The following is a 26606-nucleotide window of genomic DNA, read 5'->3' as shown; positions in this document are numbered from 1 at the left end:
AACTTGTAATCTTAGATCCCAGGACACTTCTGTTACGAGATAATAGTTTGAGCAACTCTGCAAGTAATGCCAGGCTTACCCTCTCCGTTGTTCCTGAAGACGCCCCACAAGCAAGTGCCTGTAGCTGCCCTGGGTACTTCTGCCACCTATAGGTGGAAGGCTGATGGTGCAAAGCACTTGTCTGTTGGAAACAGCTCCCAAACAGAAATCACAACTCAGAGAGCTGTGTCCAGGCATTATCTCAAACCTCACAATCTCAAAGGCAAAGCAAATGCTGGCTCACTGGTCACTACCACCACTAACTTTCACTTTCAACCAAAGCTTTACTAATCAAGATGGTCCTTTGCTGATCTACATCCTCTTATCTTCCTTTAGGTGAAATGCCTAAGAACTGATTCTGTGCTATGATGCACCTTTCCTGAGAGCTGTCAAATCTCTCAAAGCAATCCACTTACTAGCACTCTAAGGTTTAAGACAGGCACCCCTACAAAAGCCTCCCAATGTATCTGAAATGGCCCATATTCACCAACTGGCTTTGAGAACATTTCAAAATGCTCTACCCAAGCCCACCTGCACTCTTACAAAGTTGCCCAGCAGCTTGGCTTTCCTCCGGCTGAAGCCCACAGGGAAGCTGCCTTCCTTTTATCTTCCCCCCCATCCCCACAGGCTCAGTGGCATGTAGGACAACACAGCTTGTAGTCCCACACTGCCTTCCCTAATTTCTCAGGAAGGGGCTAAACAAATTGATGTTAACTGGCATGAGTAGAAAAGGACTACAAACATCCCTCCCTAAGAGCCACATGAAATTTGATGAATGACCTTCAGATGTACTTAAATAATCTGAAGGACACCTGAAGTATTGTGACAGCTTGCAGGAGATGCAATGGACTCAGAGGGGTTGCCAGTTTAGACCACGCAGTAACCAGAGCCAGGACTCAGAACCCAGCATTCCTATTTGATACCCAGAAACACATCTAGAACAAAGTGCAACAAATCCTGTCAGGCTTTAAGGCAAGGTGGTCCAATAGTAAGACCAGTTGCAACCCACCTAGTTACCCAGTCCAACCACACATTTGTGCTACTATAGACAGTATAGTGGGTGACAGGTAAGCAGGGCAGAAATGTTAGGAACCCAGACCCACCATTTAAATCCACTCATTTCCAGCACCACGCTTCCAAAAATATATAAAATAGGAGCAACAGTCCAGCTCATTCAATAAATTTCAGCTACCTGTACCTGGCTGGGGAGGTTAAGCAGTTTGTTAAGGGGAAAAAAATGCTACCTGTTGTATTCAAATAGCAGTGTTTTAGAACTCTGCTGACCACTGGACTAAACGTTACCGTGTTGTTGGAAATGTGAGGATTAGGCAATTGTGGCTTATTGTGTGCAAAGAGGTAAAGGGTAGTATTTGACAGTGGTCGCAAGCCACGGTTTGCCAACCACTGTCCTTACTAGAGTGAGGATTAACAAAATAAAACTTCAGATTAAATCTGGAAAGCACCATCTTTAGGGCTCAGTCACCACCGAGACAGGCATATCCTTTTCTGAGGACACAGTATTATATAAAGCCTGTCAAAACTGCAAACCAAAGCAGGCGAACCCATATTTTGGGACCTTCTGTCACACTCTCTTCAGAACTGTTGACATTAAGATTAGAACCGGCCAAGACTAGTTTGGCTCAGTGGATAGAGCATTGGCCTGCGAACTGAAAGGTCCCAGGTTCGATTCCCGTCAAGGACATGTACCTTGGTTGCGGGCACATCCCCAATAAGGTGTGTGCAAGAGGCAGCTGATCAATGTTTCTCTCATCAATGTTTCTAACTCTCTATCCCTCTCTCTTCCTCTCTGTGAAAAACCAATAAAATATATATTAAGAAAAAAGATTAGAATGGAGGTCATGAGGACTAGACAATGAAGCAGCTCACCACTGCCAAGACTGAGCTGCAACTGCAATCTTGGGCTTTATTTTCCACAAAAACACTCCATATATCATAGTTTATTATTTTATTATATACTTTATAAAATGTCCAAACATAAACATCCACCTGCCCAATTAGGAGGGCGTTCACATCTTTCATAACAAGATGATCTGGCCATTTTCTAAAGTAAACCAAATTAACTTTTATACCCTTAAGATACTTCTCTCTCAAATAGTTATATTCCAACTACAAAAATGGTGCTGCAAAGGTTATAGAAAGATAAATGAAGTATTCTTGCTTGTTATAGCACAAACACTTAAGATGACTAATAAAGAACCGAGTAAGGGGGAAAGTTACCTAATTAAGGAATGGAATGTTTGTTACCTGTAACAAGTAGCTGAATTATTTGTTTTAATTGGCACCTACCCTAAAATAACTGGTTTGCAGGGACATGGGCACATGAAATAGTGAGATTACATGTGCCAGACAATTGCTTATACTTGTTTCCAGAAGGCACAAATTTCCTGCACCCTTTAATAACTAAAGACAAATTACAGAGAACCCACTCTTAGATTCTGCCCATTGAGTTATTAACTGTGTAAAGAAAAGATCAGTTATGTTGAAGAATCATGTAATAGAAATATTTTTAAACCAACATGGTTAAATGTTAAGATTTTTAGAAATCAAAATGTTTTATTAACATAATTTTAAAGTAAAGTCAAAGGTAATAAATCTTCTGTGGTAATGATTTAAGTGCAAGCGATGCTGGCTTTCACATTCATATCCTTCATTCAGAGAAAAGGCAGATCAGTTGTTCTTGAACAGGTCAATGCAGCTCTGCAAGAGGGAGACATTGTTCTGGAAGAAAAACAAGTCAAGGTATACCAATGAGCCAATCGAATCCAAGACTTCCTAGGTGTCTGTAAGAATTAAACTCAAACCTACCAACCTAGCTTTTCACAAGATTTTAAGCCGTCAAACGTACAACTAAACAGCTAGTGGTTGTAGTTACAGCCACCTCCACCATCCCAGCCCCAAGTATGTACCAAACACAGTCATGCTAATTCTGCTTAAGTGAATTAACCTAACTACTACATAAATAAGTTGTTCTCTGAAGATAAAGGCCTTGAGAAGACTAAATAAAAAGTTGCAGTCATAGCTGGTTTGGCTCAGTAGAGGATAGAGCATAGGCCTGTGGACTAAAGGGTCCCAGGTTTGATTCTCTGGCCAAGAGCACATGCCTGGGTTGCAGGCTCAATCCCCAGGAAGGGAGGGGGGGGCATGCAGGAGGCAGCTGATCAATGATTCATCACTGATGCTTCTATCTCTCCCCCTCCCTTGCTCTCTGAAATCAATAAAAGTATTTTTAAATAAAAAAAATATTTTTTAATTGCTAAAAATTAGTTATGGGTGGAATTTTAAATGAGGTAACAAATGATAAATATTTATATAGGACTTTGCACAAATTGTTTCTTAGTTCTCACTTTAAAGAATTCAGAAAATTTAAAATATCCAGAACACTATGGTATAATTTATGTATGTATGATACTTTAAAACTCCAATTTAAAAGGACTGGACTTTATAGACAAGTGAATTAAAAACATCTATGTTGTAGTGGCAATAAAGGCCCTTAAAACACACAAATGCTCTAAGTCTTCTTGCTTTAACCAATGCTGATGGCCAGTGACAGTTCTCTCTACTCCAACTCCCTACTGACCCAAGGGGTGACCCAGATTGCCCTGGTCCAGACAGCATTTTGGGGGGGCCAATCCCAGCTGTACCTCAAAAGAACCCAAGAAAACCATACCCAGAAGTTCTGAGTGAATGGTCCTGTGCAGCAGTCTTAAAAATTCCCTAATAAAGTCTAATGTGCACCCACCATTGAAAACCTTTGTTCTCCAACTTCTCTGTGCAAATTAAGCTAGACATCAATATATATTTTTCTTCCTTTCTAAACCAAAAAGGAGTATCAGAAGACATTTAGCAAAACTAGATGACTATTTTAAAAATTATTTTCCATGAAAACTCAAGATAATTAACAGCTGTAAAATGGTATGATAGATGCGTTCACCAATTATTAGAACAGATTCTTCAAAGTGTGGTCCATAGGACTTCGAGAAGGAGGCAGGGCAGCCACCATCAAGAATGCTCTTTTAAATATTAAATGCAGTATTTCACCAAAATGTTATGAATTTGTTTTACAGTAGAATAAACATACTTTAGCAATTGGCTTCCACCTACACTACAAGGAATTAAAAACACAAATCCCACCCGCTTAATGATATTGGGATAACTGAAAAATAACTTTAAAAAAACCCTAAAAAGTTGTTGGCTTAATCTGAATACTTACCCTAGCATGCTTTATTTCCAGTTCAGACATTTCAATTAAATTCTTCCTAAATGCTGCCACTCTCTTTCGCTTGAAATTGCTTAGTTCTACAAGAGAAAGTTTCAAAAGGTTAACAATTTTCATCTTAACTTCCAAATATTCTTACAAATAAACGACCTCCAAAGCTTTGAAGCACTGCCATATTTTCTCACATTTCCATTATCTCTGCAATTAGTACGCATCCCATTATATGGACACTGTAATATTGTTGTCATTACCTTTAAATAAGCAACAACATCTAATCACTGAGAATCAAAATCTGGAGAAGGGCTACTGACTTGAAGAATCTCTGAGATGAGCAGCTCTGTCCTTAACCAAATTTTTAGGGTTGGGAGCTGATAAGCCACACATATTTGAACCAATAACTTTTTTAAGGACTTTTTTTTTTTAAATTCTGAAAACCGTTCCTAGCTCAAGTTGGTACTATAGGGTACTTAGGAGCAAACTTATCCTCCCATACCATGTCTAAACAGCACTGTCCAACAGGAATATAATGCAAGCAAAAAATAAAGAAAAAAAGAAAGAAAAGAAAAAAGAAATATAATGCAAGCAGCCACATTAAAAACTAAAAACTCATAAAACATTAAAAACTAAAAACTCATAAAATTTTTTTGTTGTTTGTTTGTTTTTTTTTAACAGAGAGGAAGAGAGAGGGATAGAGAACTAGAAACATTGATGAGAGAGAATCATCGATCAGCTGCCTCCTGCACACCCCCTATTGGGGATGTGCCTGCAACTCAGGTACATGCCCTTGACTGTAATCGAACCTGGGACCTTCTGGTCCACAGGATGACGCTCTATCCACTGAGCCAAACCGGTTTCGGCAGCTCATAAAATTTTCAATTGATGTGTCAATAGCCACAACTTGGAATTTACTAAGCTAAATGGGTCTTCCCCAATGTCAAGATAAGCTCCCTCCTTCATATAAGGCCTCCACATGGGACCAAGACTCTACACACTAACCCTTCTGTCTCCTCCACACCATTGTTTCACTATGCTCATTCAACTGACTCAAATCCATTCAACCACAAATCTTACAAAGAACTGGGACCAAAGTTAAGACTCGTTAATCTCTGAATGGTCTGGAATACTTTTTTTTTGTACTTTTAAATATCACACACCCAGGCATATCTATCTATATATATCTTTATCTATATATCTGTATATATTTGTATACTATAATATATAAAAGCCTCAACGACCATTGCAACCAAACATACAACTGAACAGGTTGTGTGGGGTGACCAGGTCAGCGGGGGGGGGGGGGTCAGGACAATAAAGGCGCAGTTGGGGGTGACTAGGTGAGCAGTTAAGAGACTGTGAGAGGAACATCCGACTGCCAGTTTAGGCCCGATTACTCCCCAAGGGGTCTCCGGATTGGAGAGGACACCCACCACCCACCCCCAGTGCACAAATTTCATGCAACGGGCCTCTAGTAATTTAAATAAAGAGGATAAAATCTATAGTACAGTTCTGTGTCTTTGCTCATACGAATTCAGGACTGTAATGTTTTAACTTTAAGGAGCAGAACTTCTGTACAAAAACTCTGCAGATGGCATGCAGACACATGCAGGTGGCTGTCTTTTAGATTCTTTCAAAGGAACCTCCTTTAAAAAAGTTTTATTGATTTGAGAATCAATAATCCTCAAACCTCCTTGCTCCCCACCCCCCACCCTTTAAAATATATATTTTTATTGTTTTTAGAGCGTAAGGAAGAGGGAAGGAGAGATAGAAACATCCATGATGAGAGAGAATCATGAATTGGCTGTTTCCTGCAAGTGCCCCTCTGGGGATCGAGTCCACAAAATGGGCATGTGCCCTTGACCGGAATTGAACCTGGGCCCCTTCAGTTCGCAGACTGACACTATCTGCTGAGCCAAACCAGCTAGGGCTCTTCTTGCCCTTTTTAGCAGCTAATTTAAATTTATAAGGAACATGCATTAAAATGACTGAGTTGAAATCTTAGGTTATTATATAGGCCAAAGTTCAGTGGCTCTGAAGAGTTTTTAGGGAAGGGGATTAAAGAAAAAACAAAAAGTTTTTAAGTGGTGCCAATTTAGGCCGGGCAGTGAGATTCCTTAAGGAAAAGACTATATGTTGCACCATCTCCCTCCAAAGCAAAAATGGGAGAAGGCAAGAAAACCCTGTGGACATGGACTGGAACTACATCATCATCATGGATTCATGAATTTTGAGGGAGGAGAGAAGCCAAATGCATGTGCACATGTGTGTACACATCCCTATTATTTCTTCGCTGTCAGCACAAGGGCCCAGAAGCAGAGATATCCGGAATCAATGAGCATATTAGCACCAAATCTTGTTACTAATTCCTTAAGTAACAAGAGCTTGGGCTTCTGAAAGAAATGGCAGTTTCTAGGCCTGGAGACGAAAAGATGTTAACATAGAGCATTTAACTGCTCAAAAAAATGGGGGGCCCAGTCAGCATGGCTCAGTGATAGAGTGTCAACTTATGAACCAGGAAGTGACAGATTCCTAGTCAGGGCACAAGCTTGAGTTGCAGGTTTGATCCCCAATAGAGGACAGGCAGAAGGCAGTCAATCAATGATTGTCTCTCATCATTGGTGTTTCTCTTTCTCCCTCTTCCTTCCTCGGCGAAATCATTAACATTTAAAAAAAAAAAAAAAAAAAAAAAAAAAAGAATGGGGGATATGCCAATAAGAACATGTCAGCTTAAAAGCATTTCTTCACTAGCTGACTGAACAATGAGTACCAAAATAACTAGTATAATAAAATTCAAAATTATTTTAGAATATGGGAGTCCATAACTCTAATGAAGAAATAAGAGGAAAGGGTATGCTTGAATCAGAGTGAGGGGAAAATCACCTTTTTGCAACCACAAGAGTAAAGGTTGGTTCAGGCAAAAATCAACATAAGCTACATTTAGGGGAAGTTTGATGAATAGGATATATGCACGATCTTAAATTATCTCCCGGTGAATTAGTAATTAGTGGCATGGGAAAAAACAAATACAACAACACAGTGGAGATATATAACAACATATTTCTGGGTAATCAAAATTGATACCACAAAATTTTGAAATGGACACAACATACCCTCAGATACCAAAAAGTACTCTAATAAAAACTTTATTTATATAATAGTTTTCTGTTGGAAATGGATAACTGGAATCTAATGAGGAAATAGACCAACCAAAAATAAGCATTCTATTTTTAATAAGAGACTATGGTCTTCAAAAAGGCAAGGATCTTTTTTTAAAAATGCACAAACTTATTTTTTTTTTTTTTTAAGGAAAAAAAGACCATAATACATAAAACCTCAAACTCAAATAGTTAAAAAAAGACAAAGGCACCAATGCGGTTATAAAAACACCCACAAGGGACCAAGAATACCAAGTTAACAAAGCAGAAAGAACAAACTGTGGACAGGTAGGTGTCTGCAACTAAAGGATGTATGTATGGCTCTTTGCAGTATTTGTGCAACTTCTCTCAGCGAGGTGAAACAAGTTACAAATAAAACGTAAAAGCTAAAGAGTGGCCCTGCTCTACCTTCTTTTGCAGATTCAGAAAGCTGTTCAAATTTCTGGCAGCATTCCTGCTGGTGTGTCTCAGCCAACTTGATATCTTTGCTTTTCAACCGGGCCTTATCCAACGCTTTGTTTGAGTTCTCATAGTCAATGAGGGCTTTGGTGCGCCTGTATAATAGATCCTGAGAAGAAAATTAACAGATAAAAACATGGTAAAATATCCCAAGTAATCTAGTGCAAATACACTACCTGAAATGTTAGATGGCAAAAATCTAGTCTACCTATATGACCACCCTCCCTCCCCATTATTTTTTTAATCCCAAAATTAGCCTGGGAAGAACTCTTATGGCATTACTGAGAACTTTTTTCAGAACTATTCACATGGGTCAAAAGAAAGGGGGGGGGGGGGGGAGTCAAAACTGAAGGATTCATTTTTTCTAGGAAAGTAACTTCAGAAAATTAACCACTGTGTATTGAAACGTGCAGTTACTACAAGGTGAGTCAAATGATACGAACAGAATGCAAGTGGGCAATGAGGTAGTTAGAACATTCTTATAACCCTATCCAGAGAATCCTGCCTCTGGAAGTCTACCCTGAGGATCTAATCTGAAATATTCTTTGCAATGTTGCAAAGTAAAAGTTATCTTAGTATCTAAAATAGAAAGTTATGCCCTATCTGATTTGGCTCAGTGGACAGAGCATCAGCCTACAGATTGAAGGGTCCCAGGTTCAATTCTAGTTAAGGGTACATGCCTGGGTTGTGGGCTCAATTCCCAGTAGAGGGCATGCAGAATCAATCAACAATTCTCTCATTGATCTATCTCTCTCTCCCTCTCCCTCCCTCTCTAAAATCAATAAAAATATATTAAAATAATTATAAAATGGAAAGATATGCATGTATAACAGTATTCTGAGGTTCAATTGTGTCCACCTTTGTATATATGCAAAAGAAAAAACTTGTTTATCATCAGCACTTAAACCAACATACAAATAGTCAAGAATGTATAAAAAGAAAAAATTCAAATACTGTTAAGACTAAATAAGCAAGCCAAAATACAAATTAACTAAAATGAAACTAAACTAAGGGGAAAATAATGAATGTCTACATCCTGACAGCATTTTCCGGTTATATATTTTTCCTATCTTATGTTGCCGATTCAATATTTCACATAAAAATGGCTTAAACATTTTTGTTCAGGGCTGTGTAGATAGTGGAGAATGCATGTTTCATTCTAAAAGGTCATTCTGCTACCAATTAGTCTTACTTTTAATAAGTAATGCTTTATGACAACTTTAAGTCAATAAAACTTACAAGTCCCAAAATATCTGTTGTGTCAGAAATAGCCCCTTTGGAAAGTCTTCAGTTATGTCCTGCATCAAATAACTTGTAACCCCCAAACTATTTATCTGTCTTCTCAGTACAATCCCAATTGTTCTCAAGTAATACAAGGTAAGGATACAATGCCACAGAAAGGTACACCACTGTGAAAAAATTTCAATTTAAAATGAGACTGCAAGACATGAAATGAAGAACCTCATGCATGTGCCTGCAAAGAACAGACTTAAGAACAGGCTAATTTCCTGTAAATGCCTGATTTACAGAATATCCTGACCAATGAACATCTACCCATGAGCTTACTGTTTGAACTCTGGATGGACTTCTCTTTGTTACCCTACTCGCCCATAAATCCGTTCCAAACCCTGACCAGACTCACATGTAGCTTGCTACTATTGCATGCTTTTTCCAAACTGCCATTCCTCAATAAACAATTTCTGATGACTCAAACTTGCCTCAATTTACATCTTTATTTAGGTTCTCATCCTTACATAAACAATCCTCACAAATTCCTATCTTCTTTCATTTTTAACAAAAAGAATACATCTCTACTATCACACATCTTGGAGGTTATGGCAAGGCAGACATAAAGAACTTACCTTAGCGGCCTCTATGTTGAGCATATAGTATCGAAGGAGCTCTGTCAGCTTTAAATCTTCATCTGAGGAGACTCGACTCTCTACTTTCTTTTAGAATAAAAAAAAAAAATCATCATCAAAGTAGGTATTAACAGATTTTAAAATATATAATGAAAACCAAAATAAAAATCTTTACCCTAAGTTTTTCAAACAGCTCAGCAACCTTCAACAGGTACCTAAAATATATACAGGAATGGGTAAATTCAGGAGTTTTAGCTTTTGGTGTCTTAGAATTAACGTATCAAAGTATTGCTTTAATCACTAAATTTGGCCCAATCTAATAGAGAAGATGACAATAAAATTTAACACATTTATAATTTATAAGTCATGAGTTTCAACCTGTTGGTACACTACCCCCCCTTCAGCCATATGCCATGAAGAACCTGTGCTCCAATTTTAATTAATATTTTTATTGATATTGAGCGTGTGCATGCGAGAGATATTGAGAAACATCAAATCAGCTGTTTCCCAGGAGCCCCAACCAGAAATCAAATCCACAATCTAGCTGTGTGATCAGGAATCAAGCCGCCACCTTTGGTGTACACTCCAACCATCTGAGTCACACTGGCCAGGGTATATTCCCAATTCTTATCCAATGCCAAATCTGTGTTAACCAAGGTCAGGTTCTAATGAACCACCAAGTGTGGCTTTTAAGTATAAACTATTTCATCTTGGTTCTGCCATTAGCTAACTTCCACTTTCAAATCAAAAATACTCCCGCCTGTTATACCAAGCCCAGGTATTAAACAGAATACTCTTATCACACCAAAAATGACTGGGATTGAGAAACTGAAAAATATAAATTTAAAAAAAAAAATAAAAAAGCGCTCAAGATCGACTGGAGTCATTACATTATCCTTATGACCACTTAAAAATATAAATTTAAAAAAAAAAAAAAAAGCTCAAGATCAGACTGGAGTCATTCGATTATCCTTATGACCACTTCCATCAAATCTCTTCAAATTAGTCCAAGATATTGCCAAGTAAAGTGGCAAGAACTATGTGGAATAAAACATACAAGGCAAACTTTAAAAAAAACAGTAGAGATATGTAATATAGACTCAATAATCACATTTGGTACAGAAGTGCCCTCTCAGTCCACTACAAAGTGTCTGTGTGTTCAGAGGGTGAGATTTTAGTTGCTAGAAACAATCTTATCTACCTTTGATAAACTTGTACTCAAGAGCAGAATTGATATTATATAGTCATTACTCATTATACTTCCAATCATACCACCTACTAGTCTTGGATTAGAGAATTTAGAGAAAAGCATTTCCAACAAAAACTTACTTTTTGATGACTGTGGGTTCCTCTAAAGCCAGGCTATGCAGGCAGGCTGCAGTGTGGATATAGTCATCTGCAACATCTGCAGAAACAAGGACAGCCTTGTTTATGTGAACAGAGCTGGCACATTAGCAAAGGTAGGTGGCTAGTGGGTGAATGATATTTACTTTTATGAGATCTGGTCATTTTGTCAGCTTTTGCACATGAATCCTTGATCCTATTATAATAGTTAATGAGGAAATTCTTCTCTTGCTCAAAGAAGTCATCTACCTCCTAAAAGGAGAGGGGTGGAAAATTTAAGAGGTAAAACTTTAAATAGAAATATGTGTTTTGAATTAGAACATTGAGGAAATAGGCTCATGCATAAACTTAACCTCTACAGACCAGGGAAATAGAAATTGACAAAATACCATTTCACACTTAAGAGCAGCAAGTGTCAAGTGTTGGCAGGAAATGTCAACAGAGAACCATTTTTGAAGAACCATTAACAAAGCCCAGGAACACTCTGGTATCCTAAGATCTAGCAATTCTGGGAAAGCTATAGTTCAGCTTAGTGGATTACTACCTAGCCTTCAGATACTCTATGTGTGTAGAGGGCTGAAGTTGGTCGCTTTCAGACTGAGAGGAAAATAATGGGATCCGGTGGGCACCAGCCAGGGACACTAAACTCCCTGCAATACAGTTTAAGTCCCACACACCTTAAACTGTGCCAATGAGATCACCAAAGAGCTTCCAAATTTCTAATAAGGCCCCTGGAACTCAGCACCTATATTCTAGGCTACTTACTCAAACGCTCAAGTGACAAAGTTAGATACGGGGGGGGGGGGGGGGGGGGGTGTGATGAGGAATAAAGGAGTAAATGTGTGAGCCATATGTGCCATTAAAATTTTTCTAGCCGCAGGTGAAATTAACTTTCAATATTTTACTTAACTCAGTATTATTAACCAAAAAAAATCAGTGACATATATTACATTATTTTCTTCATATCAAGTCCTTAGAATCCAGCATGTAAATAAAATTAAAAATGTCAAGTATCTGGGGCTACCAAAATGGGCTGTGTAGTTCTAGAAACCGTCATGAACGACTGCTCTTGTGGTAATTTTTTTTTTTTTTAAATAATTTCACTTCTCTCCTTACAAAAAAGGAGAAAATAAAGACTTAAGTGTGAGAACAGGATATTTTGGAAAAACTCATTTCACAAATATCTTTTCTAAAGAAATAAAAGTTCACCTTCCATGCAGTCAGGAACAGCTAAAAGCCACTTACCTTAACTCCAGAAAAAAGAACTTCATCAGCACTTTTCACCACACTTTTGAAAAAGCCACCAAACATCTCTTTGGTATTTTTCCGCCTAACACTTAACTGAAGAAAGAGAATACCAAAAGTTTATGGTAAATACATTTTTCTGGGTAAGTCCTAAGTACTTTCCAAATAACATTGCTTACCAGTATTGGCACACACATAAGATAAAGACATAAGACAAATTCTATCTTAACCACCAGATCTAAGATATCGAATATATAGCTAAATATAAATCCAGGTCACAATTCTTAAAGTATGATGTAATAGATATTTTGAAATATCTGGGCAACAAGATGGATTTTTTTTTTTTTAAGTAGCCTCTTATAAAAATCTTTAAGTAGCCTCTTATAAAAATGTCTTATATAATTGATCTGCCAGGGAGAGGAAGTGGCATATACTAAAGGTTTCCACTGTGTTGGTAAGAAATTCAGACCTTTAAAAGTCAATTTTGGAGAATATGTACCAAGTATTTTTATTTTTAACAAGTCTAGTTTGTTTTAAATGTGTCTTTATTGATATTAGAGAGGGGAGAGGATAGAAACATCAGGTGCTCCTGCACACCCCCTACTGGAGATAGAGCTTGCAATCCTGTCATGTGCCCTAACTGGGAATCCAACTGGTGACCTCTTGGTTCATGGATAGACACTCAACCATAGAGCCACACCAGCTGGGCATCAGGTATATCTTTAAAGAATAGTCTTGTGCCGGGACCGGTTTGGCTCAATGGATAGAGCGTCGGCTTGGGGACTGAAGGGTCCCGGGTTCGATTCCGGTCAAGGGCATGTACCTTGGTTGCAGGCATATCCCCTGTAGGGGGTGTGCAAGAGGCAGCTGATCGATGACTCTCTCTCATAGATGTTTCTAACTATCTCTCCCTTCCTCTCTGTATAAAATCAATAAAATATATTTTTTTAAAAAATAGTCTTGTCATTTTTCTGGATCATGAAAATGGAATCTTGGGGGGAGGGCAGTCTTACATCCTGATCGTATTCCAGGAAAACATGAAAGTTGCGATCTTTATTGAGAACAGGGTGAGAAGAAAGCCGCTGGAGAAAGACTTCATGGGAGGATACAGTCTTCTTAAAGACAGCAAGATATTCACTAAAAGAGAAGCATACAAGACATTTAGTTGTCATCACTCAACTGACAACTATTACCCAATCCAATTATTACTGCTCATGTCACTAAGTAAAATATTTGAATAAGACTTAAACATTCTGATATAACTTTAGATCTAATTCAGTAATAAGATAGCTGCCATTTTGAAATCTATAGAATGAACAAACAAAAGAGGGAAAGTGAAATTATAACTGGGGTTGATGAAACAAGTCTACAAAGACTGAAACCTACATGCAAACACTGCTGGTATATAGCAGTCAACAGAGCATTGATTTCTTTTAAATCACAAAAAACCTTTAATTTAGTAGCTATATAGATAGCACAGAGATTAAAATGGCTCAGAATCACAAGAAATTTTACGCCACCTAAGGACAGATGGAGTTAAGGGAACAAATCTCTTTTTGGTGCATTAGTATAATACAGTTGATATATACTATTAAGATCCTCCCCTAACTTCCAGCCTTTAAACTATAATTAAGGTTTCCATGAGACTTGTACCCAAAGGAGCAACTAGCAGTTGCAGCTTGTCCAAGGCTGACCCCTTGAACCTGTCTCCTAAGCCCCCTTACTGACTTTTCAGTGAGCCAATAGCAGCCCCACTCTGGCTCACTTCTGTCACTGACTTTTATTTCTCAGTGAGTCAAAGAAGCCCTGTCTAGGCTTATTTCTTTACCATAACATTTCTAGAGCCATAGCAGCCCCACCTAGGCACTGGCTCTCCTGTTGTTTCTTCTAAGCCTTTGTTTCACTAACCACAGCTTTATTTAAAAAAAAAAATCTTCACAAGGGTATTTGTTTGTTTGTTTGTTTTTTGAGGGGGAGGACAGGTATATGCCCTGACTGGAAATTGAACCCCTAACCTTTTAGTGTACAGAACAAAATGCTCCTACCAACTGAACCACACTTGCTAGAGCACTGTCCCCCAGCTTTAATAAATGTACTCTCAAAATCACATACACAAAAAATTACCAAGCGTATCTATCTCAATCTAGATAAAGATCATTCTAAACTTTCCAATGGTGGGAACTTGAGTCTTTGGTCAGTGCTTTACCCTCATCAATGGTCATGACAGTCACTGAATTGCATGAATAACTCAGGACCAGGAAGTTAGGAGCACTGGCCCTAGACAATATGGACTTGGGGCAGACTATTAATGGGAATGCTGCAATGAGCACCTGAATCCCAATACCTTATGGTAGAAGGAAGGAAGTCAAGATAAAGTGCAAGGATGGTTTCACAAGAAACTTTAATGCAAACCTCCAACTATGATACAGAATTTTAAAAAAAATTTTTTTTTTAAATTATAATCAAAATAAAATAAACTTCCTGTGGACTTCTTCCAAACCTGCAATGTGGTCATCATTCAGAATGCACCTTTGTAACAGCACTCACTGCATCTAGTTCCAACTGTTTCCAGTCATCAAACTTCAGAGAAACACTGCATACTATCAGCAGTTTAAAAAAATTATATATGAAAACTAGAGACCCAGTGCACAAAATGTGTGTGTGTGTGTGTGTGTGTGTGTGTGTGTGTGTGTGTGTCCCTCAGCCCAGCCTGCACCCTCTCCAATCTGGGAACCCAACGGATGTCCGACTGCCCGTTTAGGCCCGATCATAATCCAGGCCTACTGGCTCCCAACTGCTGCCTGCCTGCCTTCTGATTGCCCCTAACCACTTCTGCCTGCCAGCCTGATCATGCCTAACCACTCACCTGCAGGCCTGGTCCCACCCCCAATTGCCCTTCCTTGTAGGCCCTGTTGCTCCCAACTTCCCTTCTCTGCGGACCTGGTCACCCCTAACTGCCATCCCCTGAAGGCTTGATCACCCCCAACTGCCCTCATCCTCCCCTGCTGGCCATCTTATATCCACATGGGGGCAGCCATCTTGTGTGTTGGAGTGATGTTCAATTTGCATATTACTTTTATTAGATAGGATACAAAAGTTTACTTCACCGTGTCAGATCAACATTCCTTAACAAGTATGGTCTACATAGGGGAAAACTAGTCTATCCAATGCTAGTAGCACAAGGAAATCATATTCTAAAGCTCAAGACTCTGCCCCATACTCTGCAAAATGCAGTTTTAGAGGACAGCACTAGTAACTAACTACTATACTCATCCCATCAAGATCCACTTACGCTTCCAATTCTTGCTTCATCTTGGCAAATTCTTCTTTGGTCATAGACCCTTCACCCTCCCCCAGTTTCTGCATCTTCTCTCGAGGGCCATCAAAGTCAGGCTTTGTTGGAGCAGGTGGAATCTGCAGCAGAGGCAAGTAACTCATGAGCATTCTTATCCAAGCAGTGACATTCTAGTTAGGGCCTGTGCACAAGCCACCAGCCCTGTGGCCAACCCGTTTTTCTCTTACTTAACCTTACTCGTTTAGGCCATTTAAAAGTGTCCTCCTCAAAACTGGGCACTCACTTATTCAGCTTATCCATTATAAATAATTGATAGGGTACAATAGTGTTTGTTTAAAATTTATATATTACAATCAGTACTAAAATAGAGCTTATGAGGAAACATTAAGATAATAGTCTAGACTTCAAAAAGAATTCTAGAGGACAATCAAATTTGACAGTAATGATTAGCACATATTCTAGTTGGCAGGTGAAATCAGACTTTTCACAATCCATGATGAAAAATGGGTTAGTCTCTTTAAACAGATGGACAGCAAAGTAGAAGAAATACGCTTCAATAGCCGGGACCGGTTTGGCTCAGTGGATAGAGCCTGCGTACTGAAAGGTCCCGGGTTCAATTCCGGTGAAGAGCATGTACCTTGGTTGCGGGCACATCCCCAGTGGGGGGGTGCAAGAGGCAGCTGGTTGATGTTTCTCTCTCATCAACGTTTCTAACTCTCTGTCCCTCTCAATTCCTCTCTGTGTAAAATCAATAAAATATATTTTAAAAAAAGAAATATGCTTCAATAATTATTTCATTTTACAAAAGGCACTTACGATAAGCCCAGCATAGTCTGCAGTTTCAGAAAGAGTGTCATGGAGCCATACAAAGTCTTCATGTTGCCTTATAACAGAAAACTCTGGGCTCTGAAACGTGGGCAGTGTGGTCTGTAAATGAAAAAGAGAAGTTAACTGTATCTACCATTTATTTTAGATAAAGTGGCTTGAGTTTCTTGAGCTGCACTAAGAAAATCCTGAATAAAACATCACAATGAGATACACTAAAGAACAAAATACAGCAACAATCTCTCCACCACTATAAAAAGCCATAGCCAAGATTAAACATGTTCTTTAAGGAATTTTCACAAATTTCCACCTTGTAGGTAAACTTAGATATAATTATGTAGTCTTCGCACTGCCTTTTGAATAACTGAGGTATGCCAATCAAGCCACCAAGGGATTAAGAAGAGGAAAAAAAGTGGGAAAGGACCTTATAGATATTTATTTGCTTTAAATTAGTTCCTGTTTCCTCCCCTGTAAAGTGGGGATAATAAACCACCACCATAAGGTTATTATAAAAAGACAAATCCATGTAAACCCTTTACAACAGTGCCTGGGATAGGATAAGCACTCAATACATTTTAACTTCTATGAAAGGAAAAAAGGAGGCTGAAGTGTTCCTGAAAAAAATGATACCACTTTTGTTAAATAAAAAATTTGGAAATAAGGCAGGGACCGGTTTGGCTCAGTGGATAGAGCGTCGGCCTGCGGACTAAAAGGTCCCAGGTTCGATTCCAGTCAAGGGCATGTACCTTGGTTGCGGGCACATCCCCAATAGAGGGTGTGCAAGAGGCAGCTGATTGATGATTCTCTCTCATCGATGTTTCTAACTCTCTATCCCTCTCTTTTCCTCTCTGTAAAAAAAAATCAATAAAAAAAATATATTAAAAATTTGGAAATTTAAGGGAAAAGTTGGAATCTTTTCCCTTACACCAAAAAGGCAGTGGTTTTGATCCCTGGTCAGGGTACATACGTTAGGTTTTGGGTTCAATCCCCAGTTGGTGCATGTATCACCAAATATCAATTGGTGGACAGGCCACCAATTGATATTTCTCCTTCTCTGCTCCTCTCTCTCTCTAAAATAAATAACACATATCCTCGGGTGAGGATTTTAAAAAAATTTTTAGTCAGGCCTGTCCTGGTAGTCAGCTGGTAGAAGCAACCAATGAATGCATAAATAAGTGGAACAAATTGATGTTTCTCTTTCTCTCTCCCTTCCCTATCTATAAGATCAATTTAAAAAATTAAAATTTATAGCCGAGACCGGTTTGGCTCAATGGATAGGGCGTAGGCTTAGGGACTGAAGGGTCCTGGGTTTGATTCCGGTCAAGGGCATGTACCTTGGTTGTGGGCATATCCCCAGTAGGCAGCTGATTGATGACTCTCTCTCATAGATGTTTCTAACTCTCTCTCTCTCTCTCTCTCTCTCTCTCCCTTCCTCTCTGTACAAAATCAATAAAATATATTAAAAAAAATAAAAAATTAAAACTTATAAAAATTTGGCGGCAAAAAACTTTTGAATCACAAGAGATGAGTGGGGCAAAGGCCAAGAACTTGGTAAACATGGGAAAGCACTTTCCATACATCGAAATTAAAAACAAAGGTGGCCTTAGTTGGTTTGGCTCAGTGGATAGAGCGTCGGCCTGTGGGCTTGAAGTGTCCCAAGTTCGATTCTGATCAAGGGCACATGCCCGGATTGCAGACTTGATCCCCGGTAGAAGGTGTGCCGGAAGCACCCGATCAATGATTCTCACTCATCACTGATGTTTCTATCTCTCCCCCTCCCTTCCTCTCTAAAATCAACAAAAAAATTAAAAAACAAAGGTGGAAGATTATAGCTGTGTGGGTATGGTTTGGCCTACTTCACTTTGCCTGGCTTTCTTTCCTCATAGAGCAGTGTACAAGCCACATTTAACATCACCCATGTCCTAGGGTTCCACCCTAGTGGAAAACACTGCAGCAAGAACCCTTATTTAGAGGATCACTACAAGATGAGGGAGGTGCTCACTTAGCAGTGGTGCTCCATTACAAACAAATGGCAACCGTTTCAATTCAGGAAGTCTCTTCTCACTGTAAATAACAAGGCTGCAACCCAGCACTGCTTGTATTATTGAAGTCATTCCACCACTTACCTTGGTGTGTACTGTAAACTTGACCTTATCTCTTTCACTGAGTGCATCAGGTATGTCAATCTGAAGTGAGGGATCAACATTCAAGTCCACAGATACAGATCTCAGCTGAAATACATTTTTTGGTTATTAGTTTCAAATTCATTTTAGTCCTAAAAAGTATCCTTTCAAAAATGGGAGCTAGTAATAATTAAAAAGCAGCTTGTACAAGATCATTTAGAACAAAGTTAGCTGAGATAAATCTAAGTTTACTTGACACTGTAGGGAAATCTCTTAAATATATGGATGGGTATAAAATATTCCTGTGATCTGAAAAAGCAACTAGAATTTTAATATGTGCACTACTTATTTTATAACAGTATGAAAAATTCCTTTAATCAAACACCTAACGAACTGTTTATTAAGAAGGCTTGAACTAGACATGATGAAATCATGAACTTCTCACATTAATTCCTAAACTACAAGGAATACTCAAGTGGCATTCACATGAAAGAGACTAGGAAAACAGAAGTTACATGCTATGGGTCCTAGGTCAAAAGATAAGAAAAATCTGGCTTAAGAGTAGAGCTATTTAACAGGAATTGTTTCATCTAGGCACCAAGAAATGAACTGAAAAACTAACAAAGACCCTACTTAGCAGAATCTCCTTGTAGCTATACACATAAGGGACAAGTGTGAACACTGCCCTGGAAGCCAAGGCAACAGATTTTGTGCGAGTTAGGAAGTCACAGGAAAATAACACCCAACTCTATGTTTGTCAGTTTAAAAAGAATTTTTGGAAGAAATGGTCTCATGTTTTCCCACCCCCTCCCCCCAGAAATAAAGTAAAACTGTCACAAGGCTCAGTTATTGCACACAGGGAGAATGCCAAATGAAGACTGGAGTTAAGAGAATGAAGGAACAAGGAAGGGAATACTGAGATATTTCCTCCTAAATTTCATTGGAATTCTTCAAAATAAAGTTTAAGACCTAAGACTGATAAACTTTTGAAAGTAGAAAAATGGGTACAATCAGGCATTAAAAGACTTAAACATAGCCACTAAAAAAATGCATGACTTTTATTTCTGTATCTTAGAAACTGTCAGTTACCTCCCTTTTTCCCTTAAGCACTAAGAAAAAATTTAAATTACAAAAACCAGAGTTAGTCCTGTAACAATGGCTTTCTAATAAGAAATAAGCTTCAAGTTTTGTATTAGTGAATCACAATATATTTAAGTCCCTGACATTTCAACCTAAGTACTTCTCCCAAATTAATTCCTGATGACTCCTATGAAATATTTGCTTATTTTGACTTAATTTTCCTATGTCCATTTGAGATCTCTACCAACAAAGATAAGGTTCAAGGTCAGGGGTACTTCATTTTGTCCTAACTGTGACTCTCGTGACATATTTCTGATAAAAGCTTCCTTCCTTCCGATAACTTACCACTGGGCAAATGCAGAATTCAAAAGACCTTAAATATACACTAAAATTTGACTGCAGAGAATACTGAACACCCACCTATCTTATGTTTCTATCTGTCAATCAGAACAGGAACAAAGTCGGCAGGTGTAAAAGAGCCAACAGACATTGGTAGAAAGGTGAGGCAGGTTTAAGGTATATTTCCATGAGCTCAGCAACAACTATGATGCTTCCTGAGATCCCATTTTCTAAAGAAGTCCCAAATAATGGTTTCTGGGCATCTCTCAATTTCTAAATATGCTGACAATTCCATTTTAGCTCACTATAACACAAACTTGAGCCTGTGATCTCCACATGGACTTGGCTTTGGAATTAGGTATTGAAAGACCCAAGTATATAATGTAATAGAAAAATAGTTTATTTAAGCATCATATTTAAGTCAAAGTTAAAATGAACTTCACAAGCTGCTTTTATCCCACTGAACAATTATCTTCTGGTTTCACCTCTTCCCATAACTCTAACCATATAGTTAATAGCCTAGATTATTTACTATATTACTATCTTCTTTCTTGTTACCATAAGGAATATGGTTTTTGGTTTGTTTTTGGTATGAGTGCAATGAAGACACACATAACCTACAGTATAGCATATAAGCCTCCAGGAAATAAAGCAAATAAATCAACAAAAAATAATAAGTTGTGAAATGCTTAAAACAGAATTCTAAGTCAGCACAGAATCCTTACTCCGGAAGCATCAAGTATGATTAAAAGTTCAGCATTCTTCCTCCTGCTTAATCAACAAAAACCAAACCCATAGCCTTCCGCCACAGTACTTGCTAAATATTTAAATTAGCAGGATGTAGAGTATAAGTACTGGGTTGTACCCCATTCACCCAGCTCTATCTCCTACCCTAAGTAAGCATCCAGAGCATTGCTTTGCACTGGTGGCCAATACCAAGTTGGGCTACTGATGTCAAAATGCCAAGAATGGCTGTTTAAATCAGTGGAGAAAGGCAGGCTTTAGAACCAAGTCAGGTTACTTTTTCAATTTCCCAGTTCCCTTAGGTCACTTGAGAGTTAAATTTAAAACACCTATTCTCAAACAATGGAATATAAATTATAAAAGTAACTTTCTTTTGTATATTTCTATAGAAACCATTGCATGATATAACCAAAAGTTTTAGATGGAATTTCAGCCCCAATGTACTTTCCTACCAGACTAATTCTTATAGTGTAAGGATTACAATGATCTTGTGACAAGAAAAAGAGGGGGGAAGGGGATGGGGAGATAAATAGAACTGCTTTATTTAGAAAGCAAAATTTTAACTGTTTTAAAAGCTCTAAATGCTTGGTAAGAGCCTGAAAAGGAAAAAAACTGATACAGAATCCCTATGCACTTCCTTATCCATTCATCAGCCAACCCAGCTGGGGAGCATGATACTGGAGGCAGGACAACTCTGCAGACTTTTGAGCTAAAGACCACTTTTGGTCCAAATCTCACAAGACTTACCACCATCTACAAAGTTCCCTCTTCAAAAGATTTAATGGCTCACAGATGACAAAGGGCAGCTATGTGATTGGACAACATGGAAAGCTAGATTCTGAAATTCAGAACCTACAAGGGAGAAGAGAGAAGATACATACAGCAGATACATATATTACTGTTTCAACTCACAGGAAAGAAGTGCTCTATAAGAAATCCTAATGCCATATCCTTCTCCAAATCCCTCTTTATGGTTTCAAGTACTGGGGCACTCTAACTTTTTGTTACCATTTTCTTCCAAAACCTGTTTCTGATCTATCCCAGGTTTTCCTTATGGCACTGGTGCATGAAAAAACTGAACTGACTATAAGCAATGAACTCTGCTTTTAACCCATTTGTTTCTCATTTCCTGCCCTTCTCCCCAACCTACAATTGGTTCTTCCCCTCATATAACTTGGGTCTATCTATCAATCATAACATCAGAACCAAAGTCTACTAGATCTCAGTATACTTATAGATAAAAGTTATGGAAGCTAGCCATAAGCTTTAAAAAAAAAAAAAAAACCAAAAAAAACTAGGTAAAGGGCCACAGCAAGTGATCAGATTTCCACCACTCATCTTGGTGAGATGGGCCCAAGGGACCCATCCCTGCTGACACCAACCATTCTTACGGGTAGTCCACCAACACACAAGCTGTCCATGGTAGAACACCACAGACTGCAGGGCATTTGGAGGCTACTGAACCCTGAGTTCCTAGAACAGGAACCAAGGCTTGAAGAAGGTCAGTGCAGCGTACTCAGCGAATGGATAAACTCAATCATCATTTCACAAGGCTGGAAAGCCCATGAACTAGTCAAATCCCAACATGGAACCAGAAAGATTAAGTTAAATTACTGGCTTAAGTAACATTTATTTTGAGAAATCTATCTAATTACTAGATACCTGGATTATTTTTAAATGAGCTCACAAAATAAAAGGGTTACTCTATATGATCTAAGGATCTCCTAGCACAGAAATTCTACTGGGAATCAACACAGAGGTGCTATGAAGGAAGCAGCTGAATAAAAAAAATTATTTTCTTCCATTCAACCCTACTATCCAATTCTATCAAGGGACCCTCCCCAAAATTCCTTGGTATATCAAGTCCACAGCCATCTGCTACAACCTGACATGTTACACACTACACATGCCAATGCGAATATTTAAGAACATCCATTGCCTGAGCTTTATGATCAAACCAAGATGAATGGAAATAGGTTTAATACACAAATTTACCTTCACCACCACCAAAGATTATTCAGCAACACAAGAGAGCTATCTGAACTTAAGCTTATATAAGTTTGAGGCACATATGGCAGCACAGGAAGACTTGACTGCTTCCTGACAAGATTCCCTCTGCTTTGAGTCAAAGGTACCACACATTTCCCAAGCCATTTACGGTAGATGAAAATATTCCAATACCTCATCTTATCACTCACCAGAGGCTTTGTACTGCTCTTCAAGAAATATAAAGTGAAAGCCCAAGAAGTTGGCTTCTGCACTTGTACTCACCATTAACAGTGACTAGAATGAAGTTAGAGGCCTGCTCCTCAAAAACAAGTAAACTGTACTCTTGGAGCAGAAAATGCATACCACAAGCAGCTATTCTAAGAAAATTACACTTTTTCTCTCCAGACCACATAGTAGTGCCTAAAAAAGTTACAACAAATTTGTAAAAGGGAAGGAAGGAGGGGGAGTCAAGCAAATGATCCCATATCCAAACTGAGGAAGTGCAGTCCTTCCTCTGTGCCTCCAACTACATTTACTCTCCTCCCTCTTAGCTTTTGCCTTTGGATTATGAAACAGTTGATAAATTTCATGTCCCTCTTTTAGAAGGGCTATCTCGTAAGAGTAATCAGTGGCCAATCAGAAAATAAACAGATGTGGGAGGTGAGGCTTTTTAGAAAGCTTGATCATGCAGAGAAACTTCCCATTTATACTTGTAAAAAGTTTGCCACACGCATAAGACAAGATGTCCTCCAGCAGCCATCTTCCTTTGCTGCTTTTAAAAGGCAGAATTTACAATGCTGAGCTGTCCTCAAATGGGTTCAGTAAAAGGTTGTTTCCCTAACTACCACTTAACTTCACTTCCATGTGCTCTTTCATCAATGGCTATGGCTATCTCAAGGGTACTAACCTACAGAAATATTTCTGCCTCATCTCCTCAACCAGGCCCTGACAATAGAGCAAAATGTTAAGATTTTAAACTAAGTTCTACTCTGTAGCTTTTTTATTAATGAACTTCAATTCTAGTCCACATGTATTGAGTGCTATAGCATCAGAGCTTCAGGTTTCCACTATACAAAGTAGGCACTAAATTTCAACATAAATACAGTTGCCTCTTTGCAATCCTAAATTGCCCCCAGAACCCACTGAAAACCTTCTATCATTTTTTGATAAGGTTCCTCAATATTGGGGTGGGGGAAGCTAATTCCCCCAAAGTCAACAATACAGCATGTATTTTCTTATAATTTATCAAGCATAGATCTGCAAAAAAATATGAAAATTGGCACACTGAAGATTGGCCCCTGTAATACAACCTTCACCCACTCATATACATCATTTTTGAAAGAAAATTTTAAACCAGTGATTCCCACCTAAGGAACATATAACAATGGCTGCATATATTTTTTACTATCACTACTGAAAAGAAGGATGCTACTGTCACCCAGAAGCCTGGAATACTGCTAAACACCCTATAATGAATGCACAGACAATTCCCCACAACAGATTATCAAGCCCAAAATGTCAATAATGCTCAGGCTGTAAAACCCTGGTTTAAATGCAAGCTCTACATCAAATGCTGGTTATTTACCATGTCTCATACCAAATGAGAATTAATACCCCAGGACCTAGAAAACTGTAATAGTCTCCCTTGGCCATTTCTTCCTACAGCCCAAAAATGTGAGATCATAGGCATCTTAAGACACTGTGTACAAGTTACTGATCCAGAACATTTGGGCAGTTTGGTTAAGTCCTACACTTACAGAGTTTAGAAAAGAAAAACGAAGTAAAGCCATTAAAGGTAAGAAAGTCCACAAAAATTAATAATTTTGAAATTGCCGTAGTAGTTGTACTGTTCCTACACTAACAAACTTTAGAGCATTTTTCCACTCAAGCTGGGAGCCAACTGTCCCTAGAGACCATCTCCACACCAGTTACCAGAGCAGCATAAACTTAATTTGGCTCTAAGGAGACACATTCACCAGGCTGGGAATTATTTCCTTATTTCTTAATAAAAAAATAGAAGGAAAATAATTCTACATAATCCCTAGTCACTGGGGGGGGGGGGGGGGGAGGAGCAATTGGGGAGGACTAGCCTTTATAACCCTCCCAATTTTGCTGGAGGATTGGAATGATGGGCATTTTAAATTCCAGCTACCATATCCCACAGTAACAATTAAGAAGGCCTGTTGAAGCAGTACAGCACTTTTTTTCTTCGTTTTAAAAGTCCAGCACTTTTATGTGCTAATGTTTTAGACTCTAAAACACTCTGGGTCAAGGAAAATATCAAATTGCTATCAAAATTCCCATTCAGCATCTAAACTTCTAGAAAGAAATCTACCTTTGGGATGTTCTAGTAAAAATCGTAGTAAGTTCCCACTTTCAGTTTTGGTAAAAAGAACAAGTTACTTCTTTCAACTTTCAAGTAAAAATACTCCAATGAAGACTTTACTACCCTCATCACAAAATTGCACTTCAGTAACTAATACAGCAGTGATACCCTCGTTGCAACAATTTGGTTCTTACTGGATAAGTCTCTCCAAAAAGGGCTAATATAGACGTAGCATTTTAGGATGCCTTCCAGGTTAAACCTAAGAGTGCTTTATATTTTTAAACCCCCCCCCCCTTCTGTCAGAATAACTTTTGTTAACGATTCTGCACATGAAGTTGTGGTTCACGCCAACTTATACTAATCCAAATGTAAGGGGACAAGAGTAGAGGCTTGTCTCTAAATATTTAGTTGGCTATGGCAGATTAATTTTACTGCACCAGTTACCCGCCAGGCCTCAAGATTTAAACGTCAAGGAGGTAATTTACATAAACACAAAAGTTTAAAAATAAAAAAGGAGTTCAACTACTACTTGAGCACCTACCAAAAACCACAGAACTCCCGCAGCGACGCCTTTAGCGTTTATAAAGCTGTAGATACAGGCTTCAGATTCCTGACTTGATGAAATGTTCTCAGTATTTAGGCAAAAAAAAAAAAAAGAAAGAAAAAAGGATTTTACCAAAGAGGGGAGGGGGGCCACAGTTTGGAGGCAAATAAGCCAAACTGTCGTTTGTTGCATGTGAAGTAGATTTCACGTCCCCCGTCCAGTCTTCGTGAAGCCAAGATCAGTTAAAAAAAAAAAACTTTTTACGTAAAAACATCCTCGGGTCTCCAGAAGCTCGGCGCGCCCGCTCGGAACGGCACCGCGTCTGGTCTCGGCCTCGGGAAGAACAAAGGGCGCCTGGGGCCCGGCAGGTGCGTCCCTCGTGGGCACAGAAGCAGCCCCCTAAGTCCGCTCGAGACGAGGAGAGAAATGAGGGGCCCCGAAAGGTCAGCGGGCCTCCCGCCTGGAGCCTGGAAAAGGCCTCACCTTTGTTCGGTCCTCGTCCTGCTGCTGCAGCACCTCGGGAACCGCGGCCATGGCGACGCGGGTCTCGAGCGCGGGCTGCCGGGCTGCGCGAGGAAAGAAGAGGCTGGGCCGCCGCCGCCGCTGCCGCCGAGGCGCCTAGAGGGGCGGCCGCGGCCCCGCCTCCGCTAGCCTCCCTGCCCCACGGCGGCAGGAAGCCTCGAGACTCCGCCACCATCCCAGAAGCCCCAGGAAAGGCGAGCGGCACGCCACGTGCTCCCCCACAGCGGCCTCCCCCGTCCATCTTGGAGCCGGGCAAAGAAGCTACGCGGGGCCTACCCTCGCTCCGGGCCACGCGGGAGCCGCAGACCACAGGGCAGCGAGAGGGACGCGGAGCCAAACACTCTCCCCGCTAGGCGCGTCTCAAGGAAGAGCGGGCTGTCGTGCGGCGAAATTTATTACTTAGCCAGGGTCCAAGATGGCCACGAGCTGTGACGTAAGCGAGATCTCGCGAGAGCGAAAGGGCGCGATTTGGAGGCGCCCG

The 26606-nt window shown here is 39.4% G+C and overlaps 1 protein-coding gene across 3 annotated transcripts; it reads right to left on the bottom strand.

Moving 5' to 3' along the window:
* Positions 1 to 1990: 1990 nt before the first annotated feature.
* Positions 1991 to 26541, bottom strand: SNX5 (sorting nexin 5). Of its 3 annotated transcripts, none has more exons than XM_084887648.1 (14): positions 26402 to 26541; positions 26087 to 26169; positions 18585 to 18689; positions 16450 to 16560; positions 15631 to 15752; positions 13352 to 13475; positions 12339 to 12434; positions 11240 to 11345; positions 11079 to 11154; positions 9925 to 9964; positions 9750 to 9836; positions 7837 to 7996; positions 4271 to 4356; positions 1991 to 2778 (listed from the first exon to the last, which is right to left on the bottom strand). In XM_084887648.1, exons 2-14 carry the CDS (start codon positions 26135 to 26137, stop codon positions 2728 to 2730), a joined length of 1215 nt encoding a protein of 404 aa, XP_084743774.1. In that variant the 5' UTR covers positions 26138 to 26169; positions 26402 to 26541; the 3' UTR covers positions 1991 to 2727. The 3 variants fall into 3 exon arrangements, with proteins under 3 accessions (XP_084743774.1, XP_084743775.1, XP_084743776.1); XM_084887649.1 differs by lacking the exon at positions 26402 to 26541 and adding an exon at positions 21492 to 21596 and having other exon boundaries at positions 26087 to 26357; XM_084887650.1 differs by lacking the exon at positions 26087 to 26169 and having other exon boundaries at positions 26402 to 26521.
* Positions 26542 to 26606: the final 65 nt, after the last annotated feature.

The sequence above is a fragment of the Pipistrellus hanaki genome (genome assembly GCF_964339955.1).
Source record: "Pipistrellus hanaki genome assembly, chromosome: 6".
Lineage (NCBI taxonomy): Eukaryota > Metazoa > Chordata > Mammalia > Chiroptera > Vespertilionidae > Pipistrellus > Pipistrellus hanaki.
This window is presented reverse-complemented; position numbering and strand designations above follow the sequence as displayed.